Source organism: Nansenia antarctica (assembly GCF_963989245.1).
Source record: "Nansenia antarctica genome assembly, chromosome: 8".
NCBI classification, from domain to species: Eukaryota; Metazoa; Chordata; class Actinopteri; order Argentiniformes; family Microstomatidae; genus Nansenia; species Nansenia antarctica.
In genome coordinates this window covers 50,450,079-50,473,408 of record NC_137678.1, presented here as the reverse complement: position 1 = coordinate 50,473,408, position 23,330 = coordinate 50,450,079, and the positions used below count along the sequence as shown (strand labels likewise).

The 23,330-nt window shown below is 48.0% G+C and overlaps 1 protein-coding gene across 1 annotated transcript in view; it reads left to right on the top strand.

The window, feature by feature from the left end:
- Nucleotides 1-19,721: 19,721 nt before the first annotated feature.
- LOC308163525 (fatty acyl-CoA reductase 1-like) overlaps nucleotides 19,722-23,330 on the top strand; it is a gene marked incomplete at its 3' end in the record, with an annotated part of 25,007 nt that continues 21,398 nt past the window's right edge. Inside the window, exon 1 of the mRNA XM_080537701.1 lies at nucleotides 19,722-19,913. Within this exon, the coding sequence (XP_080393827.1) occupies nucleotides 19,725-19,913 (189 nt within the window). The 5' untranslated portion in view covers nucleotides 19,722-19,724. The remainder of the gene's footprint in view (nucleotides 19,914-23,330) is intronic.

The window sequence follows — 23,330 nt, the reverse complement described above, 5'->3', positions numbered from 1 at the left end:
TGTGGAATCTGCTCTGGTCTCTCGCCGAATTCATTCAATGAACGAAGAGGTTGGCAGTGATCCCTGCGCGGCCGGGCGCTAAAATGTAACAACAACAAAATTAACAAAAAAAAACAAAAAACTCTGTAAACACTTGGACAGAACAGTACAGAATGTCTCCAAAAATCCTCCTCATTACGCATGGGAATCTATTAAATGGCGACGCGCTCTCTAGATGCCCATGCGTAATGAGGAGGATTTTTGGAGACATTCTGTAACTGTTCTGTCCAAGTGTTTACAGAACCAAGTATGTTATGTGTGTAGGCCTAATGATGCCCATGAGGATACCTAAACAGAAATATATATCCAGAAATGTGCACTATTCTACACGCCGACACATAGTAGTAGTTCATTTTGGCTTTTAATGTGTTAGTTCGAGCACACTTCGTACACTGCAGAGGTGAATGGGGGAAAAGTTTTGCGGGGCAGCTGTCTACTTATGCATACATTGTCATTCAGATGGTTGGCGTGTTAAAAGAACTCGTCATAGACGTCCCCAGTTGTTTGTTTGTTCGTTTTTTATGTCACAATATGCTGTAATTATCATCAATGGCTAACTTATATTTGGTTGTAGATATGACATAATTGTAACCTCAATTAGATTAATATTGCTTTAATGTTCATGGGGACAATGTCTCAGAGAGAGAGAGAGAGAGAGAGAGAGAGAGAGAGAGAGAGAGAGACAGACAGACACAGACAGACACAGACAGACACAGACAGACACAGACAGACACAGACAGACAGACAGACAGAGTCACTAAACTAACTGTTTGTCCATCCTGTCAATGTTGTTATTTCCATCTGACTGCTTAGACATTGACACCTCTTCCCCTTCGGCCCAGAGCCTGTATCCTACCATGGATGTGGGGTTGGTATTCTTTTATGGCCATTCCTGTATGCGGCTAATGCAATTTTCTGGTTAGGTGCCACAATTGATGAATGTTGACACTCCTGACTGAGCATTGAGCTGTATATTACACCCTCAATTTCCTCTGCGGGTCATAACCTCTCCATTCCTTTGCCGCCCTCCTCCTCTCCTGAGTTGTGCAGAGAGGCAGCTTAGCCTCTCTCTCTCTCTCTCTCTCTCTCTCATTCTCTCTCTCTATCCCCCCCCCCCTCCCCTCCTCTCCTCTCCTCTCCTCGCTGCACATCCGCTGTGCTGTCTCTCCTGAGCTCAGGGGAATGCTAAGGCCGTAAAGTGAGCGGACATGTTTATGGGTGAAGAGATTGCGAGAGCCTTGGAGGCACTTTTCTGCTTGCAAACGTATCAGAAACTAGTCAGTTTGGTCAGTCAGGTCAGACATGAGTTTGCATAAAATAAGGGGGTTTGTTAAGTACCCCCTAAATAACTCAATTCCAGCCTCGTAGGGTGTTGGCTATGTATCTCCTCATTCACTTTAAAGGGCAATCTGCCATTGGAACATCAATGGTTGGACTTGTAAATTAATGATATATAGCCATTGATTTATTTAAAAATAAAATAAAGCCATTGATATTTAATTTATAATAGGCTAATTTATAAATGCTTCATGAGGTTTGACAGTCATCGACTGTCTTACCTCATCAGAGCCAAACATATAAGCTTGTTTCACTTTACAAATGCTATAAAGCTTTACAACATGGTGACATCTCTAATTCTTCTGTCATGGAGGGTCAGTCCCTGCATCTATATGAGGTTGAGAGTGGTTCCGTCCCTCCAGCCACATCCCTCAGCTGGGTACCAACACAGTGACCAACAGCTGCTTTGTTGTTGTTTGATTTACAGATTGCAACTTTAACTTTTTTTTTATTAGGATCCCCATTACGTGAGCTTAGAATGATAAGGTTCTATCTCCGTTTAGGGTAGTTCAGAGATATTGAGCGTCAAAGTTTTTACATTCCATTATGTTTTGTGAGATGGAACCTTTGTATTTGATTAATTACTAACTAAAAAATGTCAACATTTTAATAATAACACCACGCAGGCATTAATAAACACCTAATGGATCAGATTATGTAAAAAAACTCAATTTTGACCAAAAATGGAGATAGTACCTTATAATTCTAACGTCACGATTAGGCTAGCTAGTCTTCCTGGGATCCGACACAAATCATATTTGGACAATTGTCAACATTAGGCTATATACAGACAATTGTAAACATTATACACATACATACATCATAATAACAAAAGAAAGGAATGAAATAAAAAATAATAATAAATAAAAACCAAAGAAAATAAATGAAATAACAGATCAGCAAACAAGATAAATCATCTACTGTTCATTCAGAGTTAATTGTATTAAGTGCTCTTTAACTGTGTCATCATCTGCTTGTGTGTTTCCATCATCATGCATGTGATTGTGGTGGTTTCGTTCACGTAGACATATAGAAGTAACACTTTAACATGACAGTAACTGACGTGGAACCGCTGATGTTGTTGTTGTTGCGAGACCTGCTTTACAAGTTACCCCAACATACAGAATCATTTGGCTGCAGGTGTCAACCTTAGCTGCAGGTGTCAGGTGATCAGAGGAAGAGGAAGTGAGCAGCTGTCAGCGTCTCTGTCATCTCAGGAATGCCCACCTGTGAAAACGCAGCAGTCACACCGCATGACGATGTTAAACGAGGATGCGAGTAAATGGCACAGTCAGCGTTTCACCACCTCAGTGGTTACTCCACATGATTCACCTCCAGTCAGTACAAACACACCACAGAGACTATATCCCACGGCTTGCTATCGAAACCATATGTTTTTTTTATTTAGCCTTTATTTAACCAGGGTCGGTCCCATTGAGACACAGTGATCTGTGAAATAATAATATATTAATTAATATATTATATGATATAGTAATAATAATAATAATAATAGTAATAATAATAATAATACATTAGACTTATATAGTGCTTTTTGTTTTTTTTTGGAGCTAGACACTCAAAGACGCTTTACAAACGGAAGAGTAGTAAATTAAAAGAAACAAAAAAATTAAATAAAAGAAAGTATAGGGGTCTAATTCTTTTTTAGATTACCTAAGTCTAAGTGTCTTTGTAGGACAATCTACTCTGTATACTGCAATCACACCTAGATTTCGGGCAGTGAAGCGGCGAACAAGCAACGCCAGCGTCCTCTCTCGACCGGCATAAAGGGGTATAAGGACTCACAAGTAGTGTTTAAGGCCTTTATGAGCCTTTATGTCATGCATATCTTAAGTAAAGTGTTACCAGATTATTGATGGTAACATTCCTTGGCCCCCGTCCCAGACAACAGATAGTCCCAGACACTGATAGTCCCTAATGAGTGTGTATGTAACCTCCCAAACAGATGCCAATCACAGCAGTGAGTAAGTTGGCGCAGCTTGCTGGAAGGCACTAAGGATGTGAATCACGCCGTATAGTATAGCCTACCACTCTGCCAACGCACTGTGACCGTGAGCAAACTGCCAAGAGAGAGAGAAATGAAGAGAGGGAGGAGAATATCATACTGGTAAAGGAAAACAGAAGTAAGTAAGTAAGTAAAGCTTTATTTATACAGCGCCTTTCGTACATGAAATGCAACTCAAAGCACTTTACAATAGAAAAGATAAGAGTAAGGGACAAAAGAAAGGAGGAGGAGGTCGGAACAGAAGAAGTGTGGCAGGAAAAGAGAGAGAAGAAGAAGATGTAAAGCCCAAGGCGGTGGTAGTCTAGGTAACCCCAGGGAGGGAGGAGACAAAAACAAAAGAGTGTGCACCTCCCGCCCATCCGTCACGGGAGACCCCTCAGATACCTCTACATCAGCACAGAGTGGCCAGGATTAACGAGCAGGAGACAGGGGCGCAGGCACGGGGGGGGGCAGGGGGAGGGCAAGGGGCTGTCAAGGCCCAGGCCTCTCCTGAGGATGGATAGTCTTAATGGAAGAGAGAGACAGGGGAGGGGGGGGGGGGGGGGCTGCCTGCCCCAACACTGTTAGGAGTTAATTTCATGTCAGATTTTTGCAAGCTAGGGAAATGAATTCATGGTTGTAAATCAACGCCGCCCCGCCCCCCTCCGTCCCCCACATACTTGCTTGGAGCTGGATGGGAGGGGCCTAAGTTGAATGGGAGTGGCCCAAGTTGAATGGGAGTGGCCCAAGTTGAATGGGAGTGGCCCAAGTTGAATGGGAGTGGCCCAAAGAGGAATGGGAGGGGCCTGAATTGACAGCTGCAGAGAGAGAGCCCTGAAACACAGGTAGGGATTGAGGGCTGGTCAAGGGTAATCGACTGTGTGACACACACACACACACACACACACACACACACACACACATCTGTGTTTATAGGTGTTTATAGTCAGTGTGACAAAACAAATGTCACACCCTGAGGGGTAGTGTTCACTAAGTAGGTGTGTGATCCCTGAGACATCCTGGCATTTGACAGTTATGGTGCCTCCTAACTTGTAGTTGCAGTGTAGCCCAGGCAGAGAGACTGGACCAGTTGTGTTGTTGACACAGCCAGTCTGAATGAGCTGTGTGTGTGTGTGTGTGTGTGTGTGTGTGTGTGTGTGTGTGTGTGTGTGTGTGTGCTTGTGTGTGTGTCAGGGGAGGCTGAAATCAGAGGAGTTTGTAATGCACGGAATTGAATGAGGAATGTTATCAAACACGTTCTTCGATTTCTCCCTCCACCACCCTGCCCTGGCTGGTGTGTGAGCGCGTGCACGCGCACGCCTGTGGTTCAAGTCTGTGTGTGCGTGTTCAACAACGCCCTCCCCCACTGGAGCTAATCTCTGAGTCAACGCGAGGCTACCCTCTGTATGGAAATAACAGCGGTTACGGCTGTGTTTTCCTTATGCAAACAGGGAATGCCGCTCTCGGATCTCCACAGTAAACATACCCATTCCAATTTGTCTAGTGCCTCTCAATAAGCTCGGGAAATAGAGATGAAACAAACAATAATAATAATAATAATAATAATAATAATAACACCTCCTCCAGCCTTAATAAGTAGTGATGTCTCTCTCAGAGCCTATTAGGGAGTTCAGTGTTAGGCTGGCCCAGCCTGTTCTCCAGACTCTTATCTTGGGTTTGGACCTCTGCCCAGAACCACCAGGCTCCTGGGCTTGCATGGCTAAGGGCGGTGTCTGTTATTACCCCTCTCCTCATTCACAACACCCATCTGTATACTTTATACATTTTATATATATATATATTATAATTATAATTCTTTATTTATTTATTTTTACTTTTTACAAATGTGTGTTTGGTCGATTATTTCTCTGTTGTTACAATGCTAATTGGCATAATTGGTATTCTATATTGTTGGAAAGCCTGTTTATTTACCGTTACAATGACGTCCAACTTGTAAGAATCATGCATTCTGTGGGATGTGCAGCACAGCTGATTGATTATGTGCAAGACACGAAGAAACACATGTTGCCACCTGTGAGATCAGAGGGGTGGAAAGACAGAAAGAGTTGAGTGTTATGTTGGGAAATGACCATGCCAAGATACTTGGTATAGAGGGAGAACAGTAAGGGCCCTAGGACAGAGCCCTGGGGGACCCCAGTGGTATAGAGGGAGAACAGTAAGGGCCCTAGGACAGAGCCCTTGGGGGACCCCAGTGGTATAGAGGGAGAGCAGTAAGGGCCCTAGGACAGAGCCCTGGGGGACCCCAGTGGTATAGAGGGAGAACAGTAAGGGCCCTAGGACAGAGCCCTGGGGGACCCCAGTGATGTAGAGGGAGAACAGTAAGGGCCCTAGGACAGAGCCCTGGGGCACCCCAGTGATGTAGAGGGAGAACAGTAAGGGCCCTAGGACAGAGCCCTGGGGCACCCCAGTGATGAGGGCTCGTGGAGAGCACAGCGATCCTGGTGATTGACCAGGTAGGATGCAAACCAGGAGAGTGCAGAGCCAGAGATGCCCAGTTCTGAGAGGGTAGAGAGAAGGATCGGGTGGATTTACTGTGTCGAAGGCAGCAGACAGAAGGTCCAGAAGAATGAGAACAGAGGAGAGGGAGGAAGCTCGGGTGTAGGGCCTTCGTGACAGCAAGGAGACCAGGCTCAACAGAGCGCCCAGACTTAAAGCGCGATTGGTGAGGGTCAAGGAGGTTGTTCTGAAGGAGATAGGGAGATGGTAGAGACAGCACGTTCAAGGGTTTTAGATAAGAACGTGCCGTCTCTTACATGCACAGTAGCCTGGGTACTGTGGTACTGGGCAGCGGTCCAAAGCCCAGATAAGAGTCCAGCAGACTAGGCGGCCACCCTACCACTGAAATCCTTAATAGGATCTGTGTGTGTGTGTGTGGTGTGTGTACCTGCATGCCTGCGTGCGTGCGGCGTCGCACATTACTGTGTGTCGTGCACGCGTCCCCCCCTCCTCCCCTCTCCTCTCCTGTTCGCTGTAATCGATCTCTCTTCTACTCTAAATACTTTATTAAACCAACCGATCTGCCAGAGAGGAGCCAAGTCTTGAGGTGAGCTAGCTTGGTCGGTACAGACCAAAATGGCATTACACCTTATCGATATGTCAATGTCAACTACCCAGTCAGAATATAATATAACCATTATAATACATATTATTCCTGTCAAGAGGTGTCAAGAAGTGTCAACAGGAAGGCGACAACCCAACCCTGTTACGTACGCTAGACTCAAAAGTGTAGCCTAGCTCCTGGGTTAAGCTACGCTAGCACCCTAGTGGAGTCAATAGGAGTGCGTTGACACTTGAGCTTGCTTGCCGTGCGTCTGGTTTCCGTTCCTGTAGACAGCGCAGGCCTCCGTCCCGAGGAGTCTGAAAGAAGGAGCTAGTCCACGGGATGCTATGATAGCCCCCTGTGCTAATCCATTATTGAGCATGTCACACCAGATCCTAGAGGAAGGTACAGTAAGTATTTATGGAGGGCAGGAGGGCAGCAGGAAGAACCGGTGCCCCCAAGCAAATGATACCCGCTCTTTCCACATCAGGGAAATGAGCTTGTGGTGGGGGTGGGGGGGGGGGGGGGTGAGTGACAGGCCTGCGGTGGCCCCATGTCCCCCCTGTGCCCTAACCTGGTGATGAGAGGCCTGTCACCAGCAACCCCAATTAAGCCCTGTTCCCATCAGCAACTTGTCTGTGTGTGTGTGTGTGTGTGCGTGTGTGGGTGCGTGCGTGTGTGCGTGTGCGAGGGTATGCGTGCAGGTGTGCGTGTGCGAGGGTATGCGTGCAGGTGTGTGTGCGTGTGTGCGTGTGTGCGCATGCGCGTGCGTGTGTGCGTGTTCGAGGGTATGCGTGCAGGTGTGTGTGTGTGTGTGTGTGTGTGTCAGGCTGGTGAGAGGGGTCGGGGGCCACCACAGTATTAAGAACCGACTGAACGGGTGAAGGAGTAATTATCCGCCACAGGGCTACGGGAGGCTAACAGCTGTCGCCCCCCCCCCACACACACACACACACACACACACCTCACCCCCTCCTTCTGATATAGTTCTGTTTATGTATTGTGGTTTATAATATCATGCTTGTATGTGATTTAGGGTAACTAGCTACCTGTGCTCTACCACTCAGAGAAGGGTTACAGAATGTCTCCCATCACTGAGATGATGTAACAATATCTAGGCCTGGAAAGCACACACACACACACACACACACACACACACGCCGAGGGCATGAATCTGGAGACCAACCATCAGTGGTATGGTAAGTTAGTTTGCTGTTTAATTGGAACAGGGTGAAAGTAGTCGTTCAATTCCTCTTAAATGGAATGACGAGCATGCAAACAGAAATAGAGCTTAAAGCTTTCAAGTTCACACAGCTGATGGTATTAACTCTAATTAGACGCATACCGTACATATGCGAGGCGGCTAAAAAACAACAACACATTTTTATTACGTATTTTATATACCATCATATGGTATTTATTTATTTTACGGTCTTGAATTATGCCCATTGCCTTATTTGTCTTTGTGCTGCCTGCAATGTCAGGAACCGAAGCCTAAGAATTGTACTCTCTTACACTTACTTGTGTAATGTGACGTAACAATAAACTTGAAACACGATGCCGTGTCTCACAGGGGCCCTCCAGAGTACCACCTACGTAGCTGAGAACCTGAGGATGAGTGTGTGTGTGTGTGTGTGTGTGTGTGTGTGTGTGTGTGTGTGTGTGTGTGTGTGTGCGTGTGCGTGTGTGTGTGTCTGAGTTGATGACCCAGTGGTGTCTGCTCGGGGGGGGGCTATGAGCAGTGTCTTGGAGTGTGTGTGTGTGTGTGTGTGTGCGCGTGTGTGTGTGTCTGAGTTGATGACACAGTGGTGTCTGCCCGGGGGGGGGGGGGGCTATGAGCAGTGTCTTGGAGTGGGTCGTCCGCCCCCCACCAGGGGAGTTGTCAGTGAACTGAGGGGCTGTGGGGCGCAAACGTAACTGACACCTGTGTCAGCCCATCAGCTTCCCGTGTCAGTCCATCAGCTTCCTGTTTCCATGTTCCTTCAAACGTTCCTTCAAACTGACGTTAGGGTGGGGGGGGAAAACCCTTCGTTTTGACAAGAGGGTTCTTGTTTCACTAGCAGGCAGCATTTCCTCGACTCATCATAAAGGACTCACATAGCATTATGTTTTGAATCCGTAAATGTGTCTGTAATTTGTCGGGCATGGTAATAGGGTTCTCTGATCTAACGACTGAACAGTGCATCACTCTGCGCTGAGGCCAAAGGGAACAAGTACAATAGAGAGAACAAGAGAAGAACTCATTTCCTTTATAGTTCAATTTCCTGTGAGCTTGAGACGTCTCCCAGAGATACGGACCAGAGCGACCCGTAGCAGTGTGTTGCGTAAGAGAATATGAAATGAGAAATAGCTTCAAACGTTTCGGAAAAAAGCTCAGAGACTGTGAGACGCCTGTACTGCGAGTTAACCTCGACAGGATGATGGTACTGATCAACCTGCATCAGCTGTGTCATCCATCTCAGTCTCTCAGCAGTGATCTGTATTTTGGCCCGCGAGCGAGCGAGTGTGTGTGTGCGTGTGTGTGCGTGTGTGTGTGTGCGTGTGTGTGTGTGTGTGTGTGTGTGTGTGTGTGTGTGTGAGAGAGAGAGAGAGAGCTGTCCGTCTGCGCCTGTGGAATATTTTTCGCCCCTAAAGCCTGGTACACACATAAAGATAATCTGGCCGATTTTGGCCCCGATTTCCCCCCCCTTCCGACCAAGGACAGCAAACGTCCGATTATCGGACGGGCTCTAAAGATTATCCTACAAGATTATCCTGTGGTGTGAGGTGTGTTAAGAGTCAATTTCTCCCGACAATCTGCTCGGAAAATGGATCGGGGGCCGACGATCGTAAATATTAAACGTGTTCAATATTTACGATCAAAAGACTTCTTGTGTGTGGGGGGCGGAACTGACAACTCCAGAGTCCGATTGTGACGTGGAATGGAATGTAAAGCCAATCAAGAAGCGAGCTGACTGACGCGTCTTCTTCTTTTCGTTGTTCTGCACTTTATTCGCCCTGGCGCACATGGCTGCCTCTACAGGTCAGTCAGGGTACTACTACGCTGATCACGCCAGATTTCTGGCTTGGGGGACGAGACTCTAGACCAGGGGTCGGCAACCTATGGCACGCGTGCCAGCAGTGGCACGCGACAGCTTAAACAGTGGCACGCGACAGCTTAAACAGTGGCACGCAAGCAATAAGTGCGAGAATGGGAGAATGTTTTTATTTTATTTTTTATGTTGGCCGCGTTCGTAAATTCGCGCACACTGGGTTCAACCTCACAATGGGACCAAGTCATTTGATTGGACTAGAGGCGGTCTCAGGGACGCTCCGGCGCTCTCAGGGCGAATTTACGAATGCAGCCCTAGTCTCTCATCCACTCCACGAGAGTCGTATTCTGGCGCCAATTTTCAAAGTAAAATTCTGAATTCGATTCGATACAAGTGTTATGAGACAAAAGTTATAGAAAAATTTAAATCGTCCATCGGCAATTTAAATCGTCCATTTTAACCTCCATTGGCTAAAAGCTGTAATTTTGGCAATACAAGTGTTAACATGTCATTTTATGAAGTTTTAATATGTTTTCAGGCGAGAAAGTAACCATATATATTCCCAAAATGTGTCCAGTTTATCAAAATAACCTGTTTATATATCTGATCTGACGGTTTTTTCGTGTTCTGTTCGCTAGCTGCGTTCGTAAATTCGCCCTGGAAATCTGATCAGCACTCATGGAATGCCTCTTGTCCAATCAAATTACCTGGTCCCTTTATGACGTTGAACCCAGTGTGCGGTTAGGTGGCTAAGCTACGGGAAAGTTTTGGACCAGTTTGTCTGTTACTTAAAGTGACCAAGTACCACCCCCAGATAATGGAGTTGAGCAAAGGAAAACAGGGCCAGGGATCACATTGATTGTTAGGACTGTTTACATGGCTTTGCATACATAGCTCTTTGCTAAAAAAATAAATAAATGTTTGTTGTGGTTGGAATAAAATAATAAAATGTAAGTAACAACCAAATAATTATATAAATTATAATTCATACAAGTAAGACCCTTGTATAATCACCATCCAGTTAGGGCTACTTATTAAAATGATAACCATAGGGAGCGCAGTTAGCTTTGTTAGAAATTGCAGTTAGCTTTGTTAGAAATTGCAGTTAGCTTTGTTAGAAATTGAGCGCACCAATTTGCTTAAAGTTGTGCTACGCATCACAACGTTTTAGTTGTCTTAGATGTTATGTTGGTAATTTTGTTCAAGTTTCAGTTAGTTGACTGTTAGGCCTGTTTATTTAGCATACATGGCTTTGCATACATAGCTCTTTGCTGAAAATTGTTGTTCATGTTGTGGAATAAAATTGCAGATCTGTTGGTCTGTTTGGTTTGGTTTGATGTCGAGTCATAATTAATGTTGATATTGTGGTTGGCACACTGACTAACAAGAAAATAAAAAAATGGCACTTCATATAAAAAAGGTTGCCTACCCCTGCTCTAGACTGTCGTAGGACAGATCTTTATAGTATATGTGGTGTGCTGTATCGGGAATATCGGAGCACACCACACACATTACCATCAAAACTGTTCAATCCATGATTTTTTTTATCTTGTCATGTGTGGGATCTCTCTCAGATAAAAAAAATAATCTTTTACGATTTAGAAAGTCTTTATGTGTGTACCAGCCAGGCTTTAAATTAGGGCACGAAGGCTCCCCGTGCGTGGCGGGTTCCTGAGAGTGCCGGGCGTCAGGATGTCGAACAAAATAGCGCTGCTGGCAGCTCAACCATGGTGCTCAACCAGCTACCGTTGAAAACCCCCCCCCAAAAAAAGTGGGGAAAAAATGTTACTGTTACTGTTTGGACTGTGTTACTGTTTGGACATGTTACTGTTTGGACTGTGTTACTGTTTGGACTGTGTTACTGTTTGGACTGTGTTACTGTTTGGCCCTCGTTGGTTTGAGAGTCGGCCAGGCTGGCGTGGACATGAGAAGAAGAAGTGTCCTGCTGGGGTAGCAGACTGCACTTCACACGCTCGCTTCTCAGGCGGAGGGGGAGGAGAGGGGGAGGGGGAGGGGAGGGGTTGGGGGGGGCGGGGACTTAAGCTGTTGTTGTGTAAGGGCTGACTTCTCTGTGCCACTGAACATTCGAGAAGACTGATGTCTCCTTAATTTGTTGGCAGTCGCGGTGTAACCTATTTCTTTCCTTTTCAAAATGTTGTGAAAATTCACCCGTGTTTTTTGGCCCGAGTCTTTTGGCTTTTGGCTGTTTTAATTTCACAGCCAATGGGTGACAAGAGCAAGAAGCTGCTGTTGCTGTTGATGTGTTCCTCCCAAGCCACTCTACTGCTGCCCCGCCAAGGGCAGACTAGTGAGGTGAAAGGCTTTCAGTGGCCGCGAGCCACCGCACTGTGTCTGTGTCTGTGTCTGTGTCTGTGTCTGTCTGTGTCTGTCTGTGTCTGTGTCTGTGTCTGTCTGTGTGTCTGTGTCTGTCTGTGTCTTTGTCTGTGTCTGTGTCTGTCTGTGTCTGTGTCCTGTGTCTGTCTGTGTTTGTGTCTGTGTGTGTGTCTGTGACCTGTGTCCTGTGTCTGTGTCTCTGTCTGTGTCCTGTGTCTGTCTGCGTCTGTGTCCTGTGTCTGTGTCTGTGTCTGCGTCTGTGTCCTGTGTCTGTGTCTGTCTGCGTCTGCGTCTGTGTCCTGTGTCTGTGTCCTGTCTCTGTCTGTGTCTGTGCCTGTGTCCTGTCTCTGTCTGTGTCTCTGTCTGTGTCTGTGTCTGTGTGTCTGTGTCTGTGTCTGTCTGCGTCTGCGTCTGTGTCCTGTCTCTGTCTGTGTCTGTGCCTGTGTCCTGTCTCTGTCTGTGTCTGTGTCTGTGTCTGTGTCTGTGTCTGTGTCTCTGAGTGTGCAGCCCAGACATTCCCTGGTACGTAACAAACAGCACACACACCTCCCGCTGACAGGAGCACAGAAAAGCCCACTCAAAGGAAATGTGTGGAATTAGCTAACAGAGCGCTAGCTAGCAGGGTGCCTCAGAGTACCCTGGCTATAACTCTTGTGGTGTCGGAGGAAGAGGGGTGGGGGGGGCTGCACTGTAACCTACCGGTCACGGAAAAAATGCTGTTTATTTTCTAAATGACCCTGAATGACTGACTTTGGAGACGACACTTTGTCGAGATGACGGTAGTTCATACTATCGTATAGCTTACCTAGACCGTTCGTGACGTTAGAATTATAAGGTTCTATCTCCATTTTTGTCAAAATTGAGTTTTGTACATAATCTGATCCATTAGGTGTTTATTAATGCCTGTGTGGTGTTATTTTTAAAATGTTGACATTATTGAGTTAGTAATGAATAAAATACGAAGGTTCCATCTCACAAAACATAATGGAATGTAAAAACTTTGACACTCAATATCTCTGAACTGCCCTAAACGGAGATAGAACCTTATCATTCTAAACGGAGATAGAACCTTATCATTCTAATCTCACGCTTTGTCCGATACCTTGAGTTGGACAAAGCGTAGGACGGAGAGGACACCCTTCCAGGACACACCTGTCTGGGTACCGGTTTTGGCTGTCCTCTCTGTCAGACACGTGACTGGCCAGATGAATGAACGAGGACGCGGATTTATCCTGGATCAACCTCTCTTCCACCTGCTGCAACAAGCATGGCCATAATTGACAACCCCCCCCCCCACGCACACACACACACACACACACACACACCACCTGCCCCCAGGCCCAATGCGTTAGAACTAGGGTTCTATTACAGCAGATGGCATTGCCCGTTCTACTGGCGGGGGGGGACACAGCTGACATTTAGAGGGAGCTGATCTCTTGGTTACCGACCCACACAGAAGCAGTCGTAGAGGCTTTTCTATCAGCCATCCATCCAGTGATGAGGGGAGGGGAGGGGAGAGGAGGGGGGAGGAGGGGTGGGCTGCAGGCTGAGACCTGGGAGGAATTCCCTGACTGGCGTGTGTGTCTGTGTCTGTGTCTGCGTATGTGTGTCTGGTCTGTCTGTGTCTGTGTCTGTCTGTGTCTGTCTGCGTCTGTCTGTGTCTGTGTCTGTCTGTGTCTGTCTGCGTCTGTCTGTGTCTGTGTCTGTGTCTGTGTCTATGTCTACGTCTGCGTCTGTGTCTGCGTCTGTCTGTCTGTGTCTGTGTCTGTCTGTCTGCGTCTGTGTCTGAGTGTGCATGCACGTGTGTGTGTGTGTGTGTGTGTGTGTGTGTGCGTGTGTGCGTGTGTGCGTGTGTGCGTGTGTGCGCGTGTGCGTGTGCGTGCCCGTGTATACGTGTGTGTGTGTGTGTGTCTGCTCCAGCTCTCGCACCAGCAACAGGAACAAGTCCATTGTCAAGCCTCTAATCCGTTGTGACTTCCAGCCCCGGAGCCCCTTGTCCCTCTGTCCCCCCCCCCACGGATCTCTCTGAAAGTGTGTGTCGGAATGCCTGGGCCTCAATGCGGGGGGGGGCAAGCCTTGCCCAGGACCCCTTCGTACACAGGGGTGTACAGAGGGGCACAGTGAGGGGGAGGGGGACGGGGGGGGGGGATGGGGGAAGGCGGGGGGGGCCGTACCATAGCGGCGTGGGAGCAGGTCGGGATCGGAGGTTATAGAACCTCGGTGGCTCGCGGGCCGGCTTAGCAGCTGTTCCCTTTACCATACGTGTAATGTGAACTAATGTCTCGGGGCAGAACACAGCTCCCATTGTGTTCAATCTCGGAGCCAGAGTATGCTGACTGACCGGTCTACGTTAGTCAAGAACCGTCGACCTCCCCCAGCCTCCTCCTCTGCCTTCACGCTAGTGTTCTGGAACAGCCTGGTTCCTGGCTTAAGTTGATTCATGCCTTTAAGCGCCCAGCCCTTGCCACGACCTGCCACATCCTATTGGTTCATTCCCTGGGCAGAAAATCGGAATCTTATTGTGGAAGCGGTTGGCCTTTGCAAAACATGTGGTTTCAGCTGTCAATGCGTTTTAGACCGGGACAGTACAGCATTGTACTCTGTGTGTGTGTGTGTGCGAGTGTGTATTTGTGTGTGTGTGTGCGTGCGAGTGCGTACATAAGAGGGAGAGAGAGAGAGAGAGAGCAAGGTTTTTACATATAGACTTCTATCTAGGTCACTCGTGGCTCAGGGGAACATTGTGTCCAGTCTCCTGTCCTTCTGCAGACACAGTTGGACCAGGATAGAAGATGGGGAAAGGCTACAGGGCTACAGCCAAACATGGCTTCCCTGGAATACTGACCATTCAGTATTCCGCTGGACCACTCCAGACCGCTCCGCTGGACCACTAAATACTGACCAAAGCTGTTCTTGGCACGGTGTGTCGTGTGGCCAACATTAGGGGTGGGCATCGACGATCGATAATTGATCGATAAGGATCTTGGTCGATCACAAAATAAAACATTTGGTCGATCACAAAAAAAAAAAAAAAATGATCGACCAAATTTTTTATTTTGTGATCGACCAAGATCCTTATCGATCAATTATCGATCGTCGATGCCCACCCCTATTCACAAGCCTGCGAGTCAACTGGGTTTGTTTTACAGAACCAGTTGACAGAGGCCAGAAAATAAGACTTTGCTAGCAGCTAGCAGCTAGCAGAACAGTACGGCTGTGGAGTTATCGTCGGCTTTGATATATTTTGCCACGGTCGTCCTGGTGACAGGCAAACCCACAGCAACATTCTGCCCCCAGCACTGCGTCTCCTGAAGACACCCACTTTTCCCCTCTACTGTGTCCCCTAAAAACTTCTATTGCCCCCCTTGTACTGTTTCTTTGTTTCTCCAGTGTCTCTATATAAAAAACAAACAACAACAAAACCTAGGTTTAGAAGAAGGTTTTTCCTTCTACCTGAGCTGGATTACTCTTCCTGCTACGACTGGTGGATTGATGATTCACTTGCTTAGTCAAATGTATTGATTGTAAGTCGCTTTGGAATAAGGCGTCTGCTAAATGCCAAAAATGTAAAAAAAAATATAACATTAGCTGGCTGTGAAGTATGCTTTGATTCTCGCGTGCTCTGACAGACAGTAGCATTCTAGAGACAAAGCTATTCTAGAGTCATATGTTGACTTGGTTTTCGGTACTGAGATGGCGGGCTAAATGAAACGGGGGTAGTAACAAGAGAGGGGATGAGTTGGCCATGGCACTCTTCTCAGTCGTGCAGTAAAGCCTATCGGGTGGTAAAAAAGGCACAGCAGCGTCTCGTTCACCTCAGGCGGCTGAAGAAGTTGGGCACGGGGGTCCAGGACCTTGCGGGCGTTCTACAGAGGCCCAACCCAGAGCATCCTGACTGGGTGCGTCACTGCCTGGCACGGCGACTGCACTGCCCTCGACCGCAGAGCGCTGCAGAGGGTGGTGCGGACAGCCGAGCGCATCAGTGGACGTGAGCTTCCCTCCATCCAGGATATTATACATTATAACAACCAGTGTGTCAGCAAAGCCCGGAGGATCATAAAAGACCCCAGCCACCCCAACCACAGTCTGTCCCAATTGATGCCGTCCACAAGACAAAGCCTCTTCTGGAGCCTCAGGGCCAAAACTCAGAGGCCAACCGATAGCTACTTCCCCCAGGCCATCACTGTAGACAAATGACTATTATCCCCAAGCACACCCCATGTATACAGACTGCCTACGCTTAAGCACACAGTCACTTTACTCAACACTACCTCTACACCCACTGCTGCCGAGTGCAATACTTTTTTTTTTTTTTTTTTTTTTTCAGATTTTATCCCTTTTTCACCCAATTTGGTATCCAATTGAACCCAACCTAGCATCCAATTATCCCCTGCCTATTGCGTAGGATCCGCCGCACGACCCCGTGGCCGGCAGCCCCAGAGGAGATCGCCAGGCAGACTAGCTGACTGGCTCCTCGAGCCCAGCACCGTTATTCCGGCACCCCGGGGGCGCTGTTGCGCGACGGATCCTTGTCCGGAAATAGTCCTATACCGCCCTCTGGAGCGGCCGCTCAATATGCCGCTCCCTGTGTGCCTCGGCCATATCCGGATCTGGCGAGACCGGGATTCGATCCCAGTCCCCGGTGGGCAGCTTGCACTAGTGGCTAGTGCTTAGACCGCTACACCACCGCGGGGCGACCCGAGTGCAATACTTACCACATTTCTGATACTATGTTATTTTTTACTATTTGTACTGCTGTTTGTACTGATCAATTCTTATTTGCGTTATTTGTCTCCCACAACTTGTCACTTGTCCACTGATTGACACTGACTTGTCACTATTATCACTTTATTATACACTTTATCCTGACTTATTTCCTTAATTGTCTTTGGGCTGCAGTGTCAGGAACCGAAGCCTAATAAATGTTACTCTTACACTTGTGTAATGGGGCGGCTGTGGCGCAGGAGGTAGAGTCGCCGTCTAATGATCACAAGGTTGGCAGATCAAGAAAGTATAGGGGCCTAATCATGGTAGTGCTGGGGACACATGGGAAGGGGAGAGGGTTAACTGGTGACGGCGAGCTTGAAGAGGTGGGTTTTGAGGGCCTGTTTAAATGTTGGGAGGGTGTTGGCCTGTCTGATGTGGTTGGGGAGGGCGTTCCAGAGGGACGGGGCTGCGGCTGAAAAGGCCCCATCACCCCAGGTCCGGAGCTTGGTCCTGGTGGTCTCGAGGGTGGTTTGGTTAATAAATTAATAAAACGTGAAACTTGAAACGCATTCAAACAGACAATTATAATCAAATAATCAAACGATGTTATCTCGCTTCTCGCTTCTTGACAGTATCTGGCTTAACCGTTGATTTAAGGTGATGTTGTTATGCTGTTATGTTGTCGACGTCCAGCACGCCAGGTTTCAGACGGCTTCCCTCCGTCTAGTCAGTTCATTTCTTCAAGAGCCAATAAAGTCAGACAGCGCTTTATATCTCCTGCTGCTTTGACAGGCCTCTTATGCGTCCTCTCACCCACACCTCAGAGCTCGCTCTCTCTCTCTCTCTCCCTCTCTCTCTCTCTCTCCCCCTCTCTCTCTCTCTCCCCCTCTCTCTCTCTCTCTCTCTCCCCCTCTCTCTCTCTCTCTCTCTCTCCCCCTCTCTCTCTCTCTCTCTTCCCCCTCTCTCTCTCCCCCTCTCTCTCTATCTCTCTCCCCCTCTCTCTCTCTCTCTCTCTTCCCCCTCTCTCTCTCCCCCTCTCTCTCTATCTCTCTCCCCCTCTCTCTCTCTCTCTCTCCCCCCCTCTCTCTCTCTCTCTCCCCCTCTCTTCCCCCTCTCTCTCTGCCCCCCCTCTCTCTCTCTCTCTCTCTCTCTCCCCCCTCTCTCTCTCCCCCCTCTCCCGTTCTCTCTCAGACCTTGTGATGACTCTTCTTTGGGAGTGTTTGATACCATTTCCTCATTCCATTCCATGCATTGCGATGAGGCCTGTCCTCTGATTTCTACCTCCACCAGCCTCCCCCTGGGATCATCACACCCTCTGGAGATCTTGGGAAGAGACCGTGAACAGGGCCATCTGAGACAGCACCTGGGATTCTGCTACATCCACCAAACACACAAACACAGTAAACCACAGACACAGTGACACACACACACACACACACACACAGGTAGAGCACACACACAAATATTGATATGGAAGCTAAACTGTAAGTCTACTGTAGCATAATCCCCAGACTCTCAGACGATGCTGTACCAAGAAGGTTCACTCACACAGCTAGGGCACCGGTCCACTCATACGTACCTCAGATCTTGGCAGGAAGTGAACTAATGCTCTTCTTCTTCTTTTAGCGTCTGCCCGCTCTCAGTGACAGCAAAGTGCTATAATGTGATCTCCGGGGGGCATGCCAAGGCATAAGCTACTCTGCCAACTGTCCTGTTCACTGGATGCGAGGCACAGCACCAGGCAGCTCTATCTTATGTCTTTGTGGTAATCAGCACTCCCCCCCCCCCCCCCCCCCCTAGGGCTTGGCCGCCTGCCACGCGTTTGCTGCAGACACACGCTGCTGATTAATTGTATTGAGTCGGCCGAAATAACCAGACAAAGTCCATTACAGCAGTGCCATTAGAGAGCTGATTGATTCAACTCTCAGCCATTTGTAGTCCCTATGGGAGAGGGGGTGGGGGTGGGGGGGGGGGGATGACGACGACTCTGTGTGCCCCAGTGAATGTCAATATGCATTGGTAGGATGAAGGGAGAGCAAGTGTCTGTTTTTAATTCCCTGATATAGATCTCTCTCCATGTGAACTATGATAGGCTTGCATGCGTTTATTCCTGAAATTGTTGTGGTCAGCTGAGGCTGCCTGGCTGCCATGGGGACAGCGCTTTGCTCATGCACACCACACGACCTCAGGGATGGCCGTGGTCACTTCACGACTGAGAAACCCCTTTGTTCATGAAACAAGATCAAAGCGTCTCCAAACCTGGTTTTTAAGTAGTTTCTAAGTCCAGTGATTGTGGTAGGGGTGATTGTGGTAGGGGTGATTGTGATGGGGGTGATTGTGGTGGGGGTGATTGTGGTAGGGGTGATTGTGGTGGGGGTGATTGTGGTAGGGGTGATTGTGGTAGGGGTGATTGTGGTAGGGGTGATTGTGGTAGGGGTGATTGTGGTGGGGGTGATTGTGGTAGGAGTGATTGTGGTAGGGGTGATTGTGGTGGGGGTGATTGTGGTAGGGGTGATTGTGGTGGGGGTGATTGTGGTAGGGGTGATTGTGGTAGGGGTGATTGTGGTAGGGGTGATTGTGGTAGGGGTGATTGTGGTGGGGGTGATTGTGGTAGGAGTGATTGTGGTAGGGGTGATTGTGGTGGGGGTGATTGTGGTGGGGTGATTGTGGTAGGGGTGATTGTGGTGGGAGTGATTGTGGTGGGGGTGATTGTGGTGGGGGTGATTGTGTGGTAGGGGTGATTGTGGTAGGGGTGATTGTGGTAGGGGTGATTGTGTGGTAGGGGTGATTGTGGTGGGGGTGATTGTGGTGGGGGTGATGTTGTGGGGGTGATTGAGGTAGGGAGTGATAGGGTGAGGTGTTTTGGACGCAGAGACAGTATCGCTGAAGCGTTAACTTGTGTCGGTGAGGGAGGGTGAGGAAGGGTGAGGGAGGGTGAGGGAGGGTGTGGAGGAGGGACGACAGACCACAACGTCCCCACCAGAGGAATGCTTCACAGTGTGTGTGTGTGTGTGTGTGTGTGTCTTAATACTAATCTCGTTATTCTCTCCTCTACTCTACCATCACTACCTCTCTCTCCTACTCCTTCCTCCCCTCCCTCCCTCCCTCCCCCCTCCCACCTGTAGGGGCCATCTTGTGAAGGTTGGGACCAGGACGAGCGACAGCGGCAGACAAACTGGCAGCAGCGGACGACGGCGGCGGCGGCGGTGGCGAGATGGCGTCCATCGCTGACTACTACGCGGGGAAGAATGTGCTGATCACCGGCGCCACGGGCTTCATGGGCAAGGTGCTGGTGGAGAAGCTGCTCCGCTCCTGCCCCGAGGTCAGGACCCTCTACCTGCTGGTCAGGCCCAAGGCCGGCCAGACCATGCAGGAGCGCGTCAGGGACATGATGAAATGCAAGGTGAGGCCGCAAGGGGTTTATTTGTATATTTTTTATATTATTAGCTTTTTTGTTTTGCTTTGGAACACTAGGAGGTTAAGAGCTGTGCATTCGAATTTAGTACAGTAGCAGGGCTCGAGACAGTGTCTACTAGATGATAGTGAGTGAAGATATTATCAAAGCGTACTCGCCTGTCGATCACCCGTACACTTTGATAATATCTTCACTCACAATCATCTAGTCTGGTCTGGCGCCTGCGCCGTCTGTTGTTCTTCCTGCACACAGGTAAACATATCCAGGATCCAGCAGCGTCGTCGTGCTCGCGCAAACAAACCCGGCGAAAGTTTTACTCGTTTAGTACAGTAGGGTTTAGAACAGAGAACAGTAGGGTTAGAACAGTAGGGTTTAGAACAGAGAACAGTAGGGTTAGAACAGTAGGGTTTAGAACAGTAGGGTTTAGTACAGTAGGGTTTAGAACAGTAGGGTTTAGTACAGTAGGGTTTAGAACAGTAGGGTTTAGAACAGTAGGGTTAGAACAGTAGAGTTTAGAACAGTAGGGTTTAGAACAGTAGGGTTTAGAACAGTAGGGTTTAGAACAGTAGGGTTTAGTACAGTAGGGTTTAGAACAGTAGGGTTTAGAACAGTAGGGTTTAGAACAGTAGGGTTAGAACAGTAGGGTTTAGAACAGTAGGGTTTAGAACAGTAGGGTTTAGTACAGTAGGGTTTAGTACAGTAGGGTTTAGAACAGTAGGGTTAGAACAGAGAACAGTATGGTTTAGTACAGTAGGGTTTAGAACAGTAGGGTTTAGAACAGTAGGGTTAGAACAGTAGAGTTTAGTACAGTAGGGTTTAGAACAGTAGGGTTTAGAACAGTAGGGTTAGAACAGTAGAGTTTAGAACAGTAGGGTTTAGAACAGTAGGGTTTAGAACAGTAGGGTTTAGTACAGTAGGGTTTAGTACAGTAGGGTTTAGAACAGTAGGGTTTAGTCTAGTAATGTACTATGTAGTGTTGGCTTTCGTATACGTACTAGGTTTCAGCACTCTACATCTGGTTTTAGTGCACTACTATACAATACAGTGTGGGATGATCTCAATCATCATGAGCGGCTTCATTTGGATTGTAAATGAACCGAGTTCATATTCCCGGGAGTGTGAGATTTCCCTGTAATCATACGACGACTTTTATGACGGTTGCCATAGTGAAGTGGACTCACTGACCCCGCCACAAGCGGATCTGTCATTGCTTTGTCTCCACAAACGGATGCAGTCGTCTGCTCCGAGAGATGAGGAGGGTGTGAGGGAAACTGAGATAGTGAAGGAGAAGAGGCGGGGGGGGGGGGGAGGGGGAGAGATGGATAAAGTCAGGGATACCTCATGAGGTCACGCATGATGACAGAGGGAGAAAGAGAGACATGAAAGAGACGATAGAAGCTCGATAGGAGCGGCGAAGCGCGACTGGACAACGACCCAGGACCGCGTGGCTGTGTTGGGCCTAATGAGTTCTGGAAGACTGGGACTGGGAGTGCTCTGATGGGGGAGGAGGCTTTATGTGGTCTCTGTTCTCTTCACTGGAGCTACCACCCTCTAACTGATTGAACACACACACACACACACACACACACACACATGATGACACACATAACAGAGGAGGCGGAGGTGGAGATAGAAATCGTTCCGTCGGGCTCGTTGTAATGCGCGGAACGGAATTCGTAACGGTATCAAAACACACTTAACGATTTAGCCCGTCTTCTGATTTCTACCTCCGCCAGCGTCCACTCGTACAAACTCGTTCTATAAATACACTCTCTCTCTCTCTCTCTCCCTTTCTCTCTCTCTCTCTCTCTTTCTATCTCCCTCTCGCTCTTTCTCTGTCTCATACACACACGCGCCTTTTTCTTTCGCATGACGAAAAGGTCTTAAAAGTACCACCTTGTCTCTTACGCTCTCCATCTCACTGTCTCTCTGCTCTACCGTAATCGTCGAATCGCTCCGTTCTCCGGTTTGGAGCGGGGGGCAACGGAAGCTGTCCCTGTGAATGTGTTTTGAATTTTTGAAGCGCACCCCTAGCTATTAAAGTCTGCTCGGTGTTCCCTTCCTTCCTGCCTCTCGTTCCAGCGTGGAGGTGAACACCTCGTCTCTCACCGCCTCATTAGCTCGCTCTGTCACAACAACGGAGCCACCAGTCTACTTCCATAACCAGTCTACTCCCTTACTGTAGTAGCCAGTTGAACTGCTGAAGCTACCTGATATGAAACTAGCTGCTATGGAACTACCTGATGTGTGTGTGTGTGTGTGTGTGTGTGTGTGTTTTTGGCTGTCTGGCTGTCTGTCTGGTTTTAGCAACACTGAAGAGCTAGCCTTAGCCTTGTGTTTGTGTGTGTGTGTGGGTGTGTGTGGTGTGTGTGTGTGTGTGTGTGTTTTTGGCTGTATGGCTGTCTGTCTGGTTTATCAACACTGAAGAGCTAGCCTTAGCCTCGTGTGTTTGTATGTGCGCGCGTGTGTGTGTGTGTGTGTGTGTGTGTGTGTGTGTGTGTGTGTGTGTGTGTGTGTGTGTGTGTGCGTGCGTGTGCGTGCGTGTGTGTTTTGTATGTGTGCGTGTGCGTGTCACTGAAGATCTAGCCTAGGAGCTATGTACAGTAAGATAGCATCACAGAAGATATAAACAGACTTAGCGTTCACAGCTTAATCCACAAGCCACACACACTATGTCTTCATAAGAATCCTCCCGTTGGCTCTCATTGGTATTCATGCTCATGTTTGTGTGCGCTCTCCCAGACAGAGGCAGATAGTTAATAGGTATATTGTAAAGATGAATGCCGTTATGAGTACAGGCGTGGCCTTTTGACGCCTGTTTTGTCCTTGCCGCCTCTTGAGAGTCACTCTGAACACCTGTTGCTAGGTAACCGCCCACTTAGCCGCCTTTTGGAGGATGTTATCAGGCGACGGGCTCTGACCTGGGGAAGGACGTGCAGATTGGCGTCTGACTGAGTTAGCGTAGCATTTCCCTGCTGCTCTCTCCCTGCCATTACACAGCGTGTTAGCCTGTCTGTTAACAGGGCTCGGCGGTCTGCCTCTCTGTGTGTGTGTGAGTGTGTGTGTGTCTTTGTCCTGTTAAGCTTGTTGTTGTGGTCTGCGTGTTGAATAGCGTAGGAATCCACTTTTTCACTCTAAATAAAGATTGTGAGACAGACACCAGTGTTACATTCATTGGGATGCATCAAATGAATCATTTATTATCATCCGTTCATTCATTTCAGTACTCCATTCATGTTCAAGTAAGAATCAAATACATTTCGTGACGTTAGAATTATATGGTTCTATCTCCATTTTTGTCAAAATTGAGTTTTTTACATAATCGGTGTTTATTAATGCCTGTGTGGTGTTATTTTTAAAATGTTTACATTTTTTAGTTAGTAATTAATAAAATACAAAGGTTCC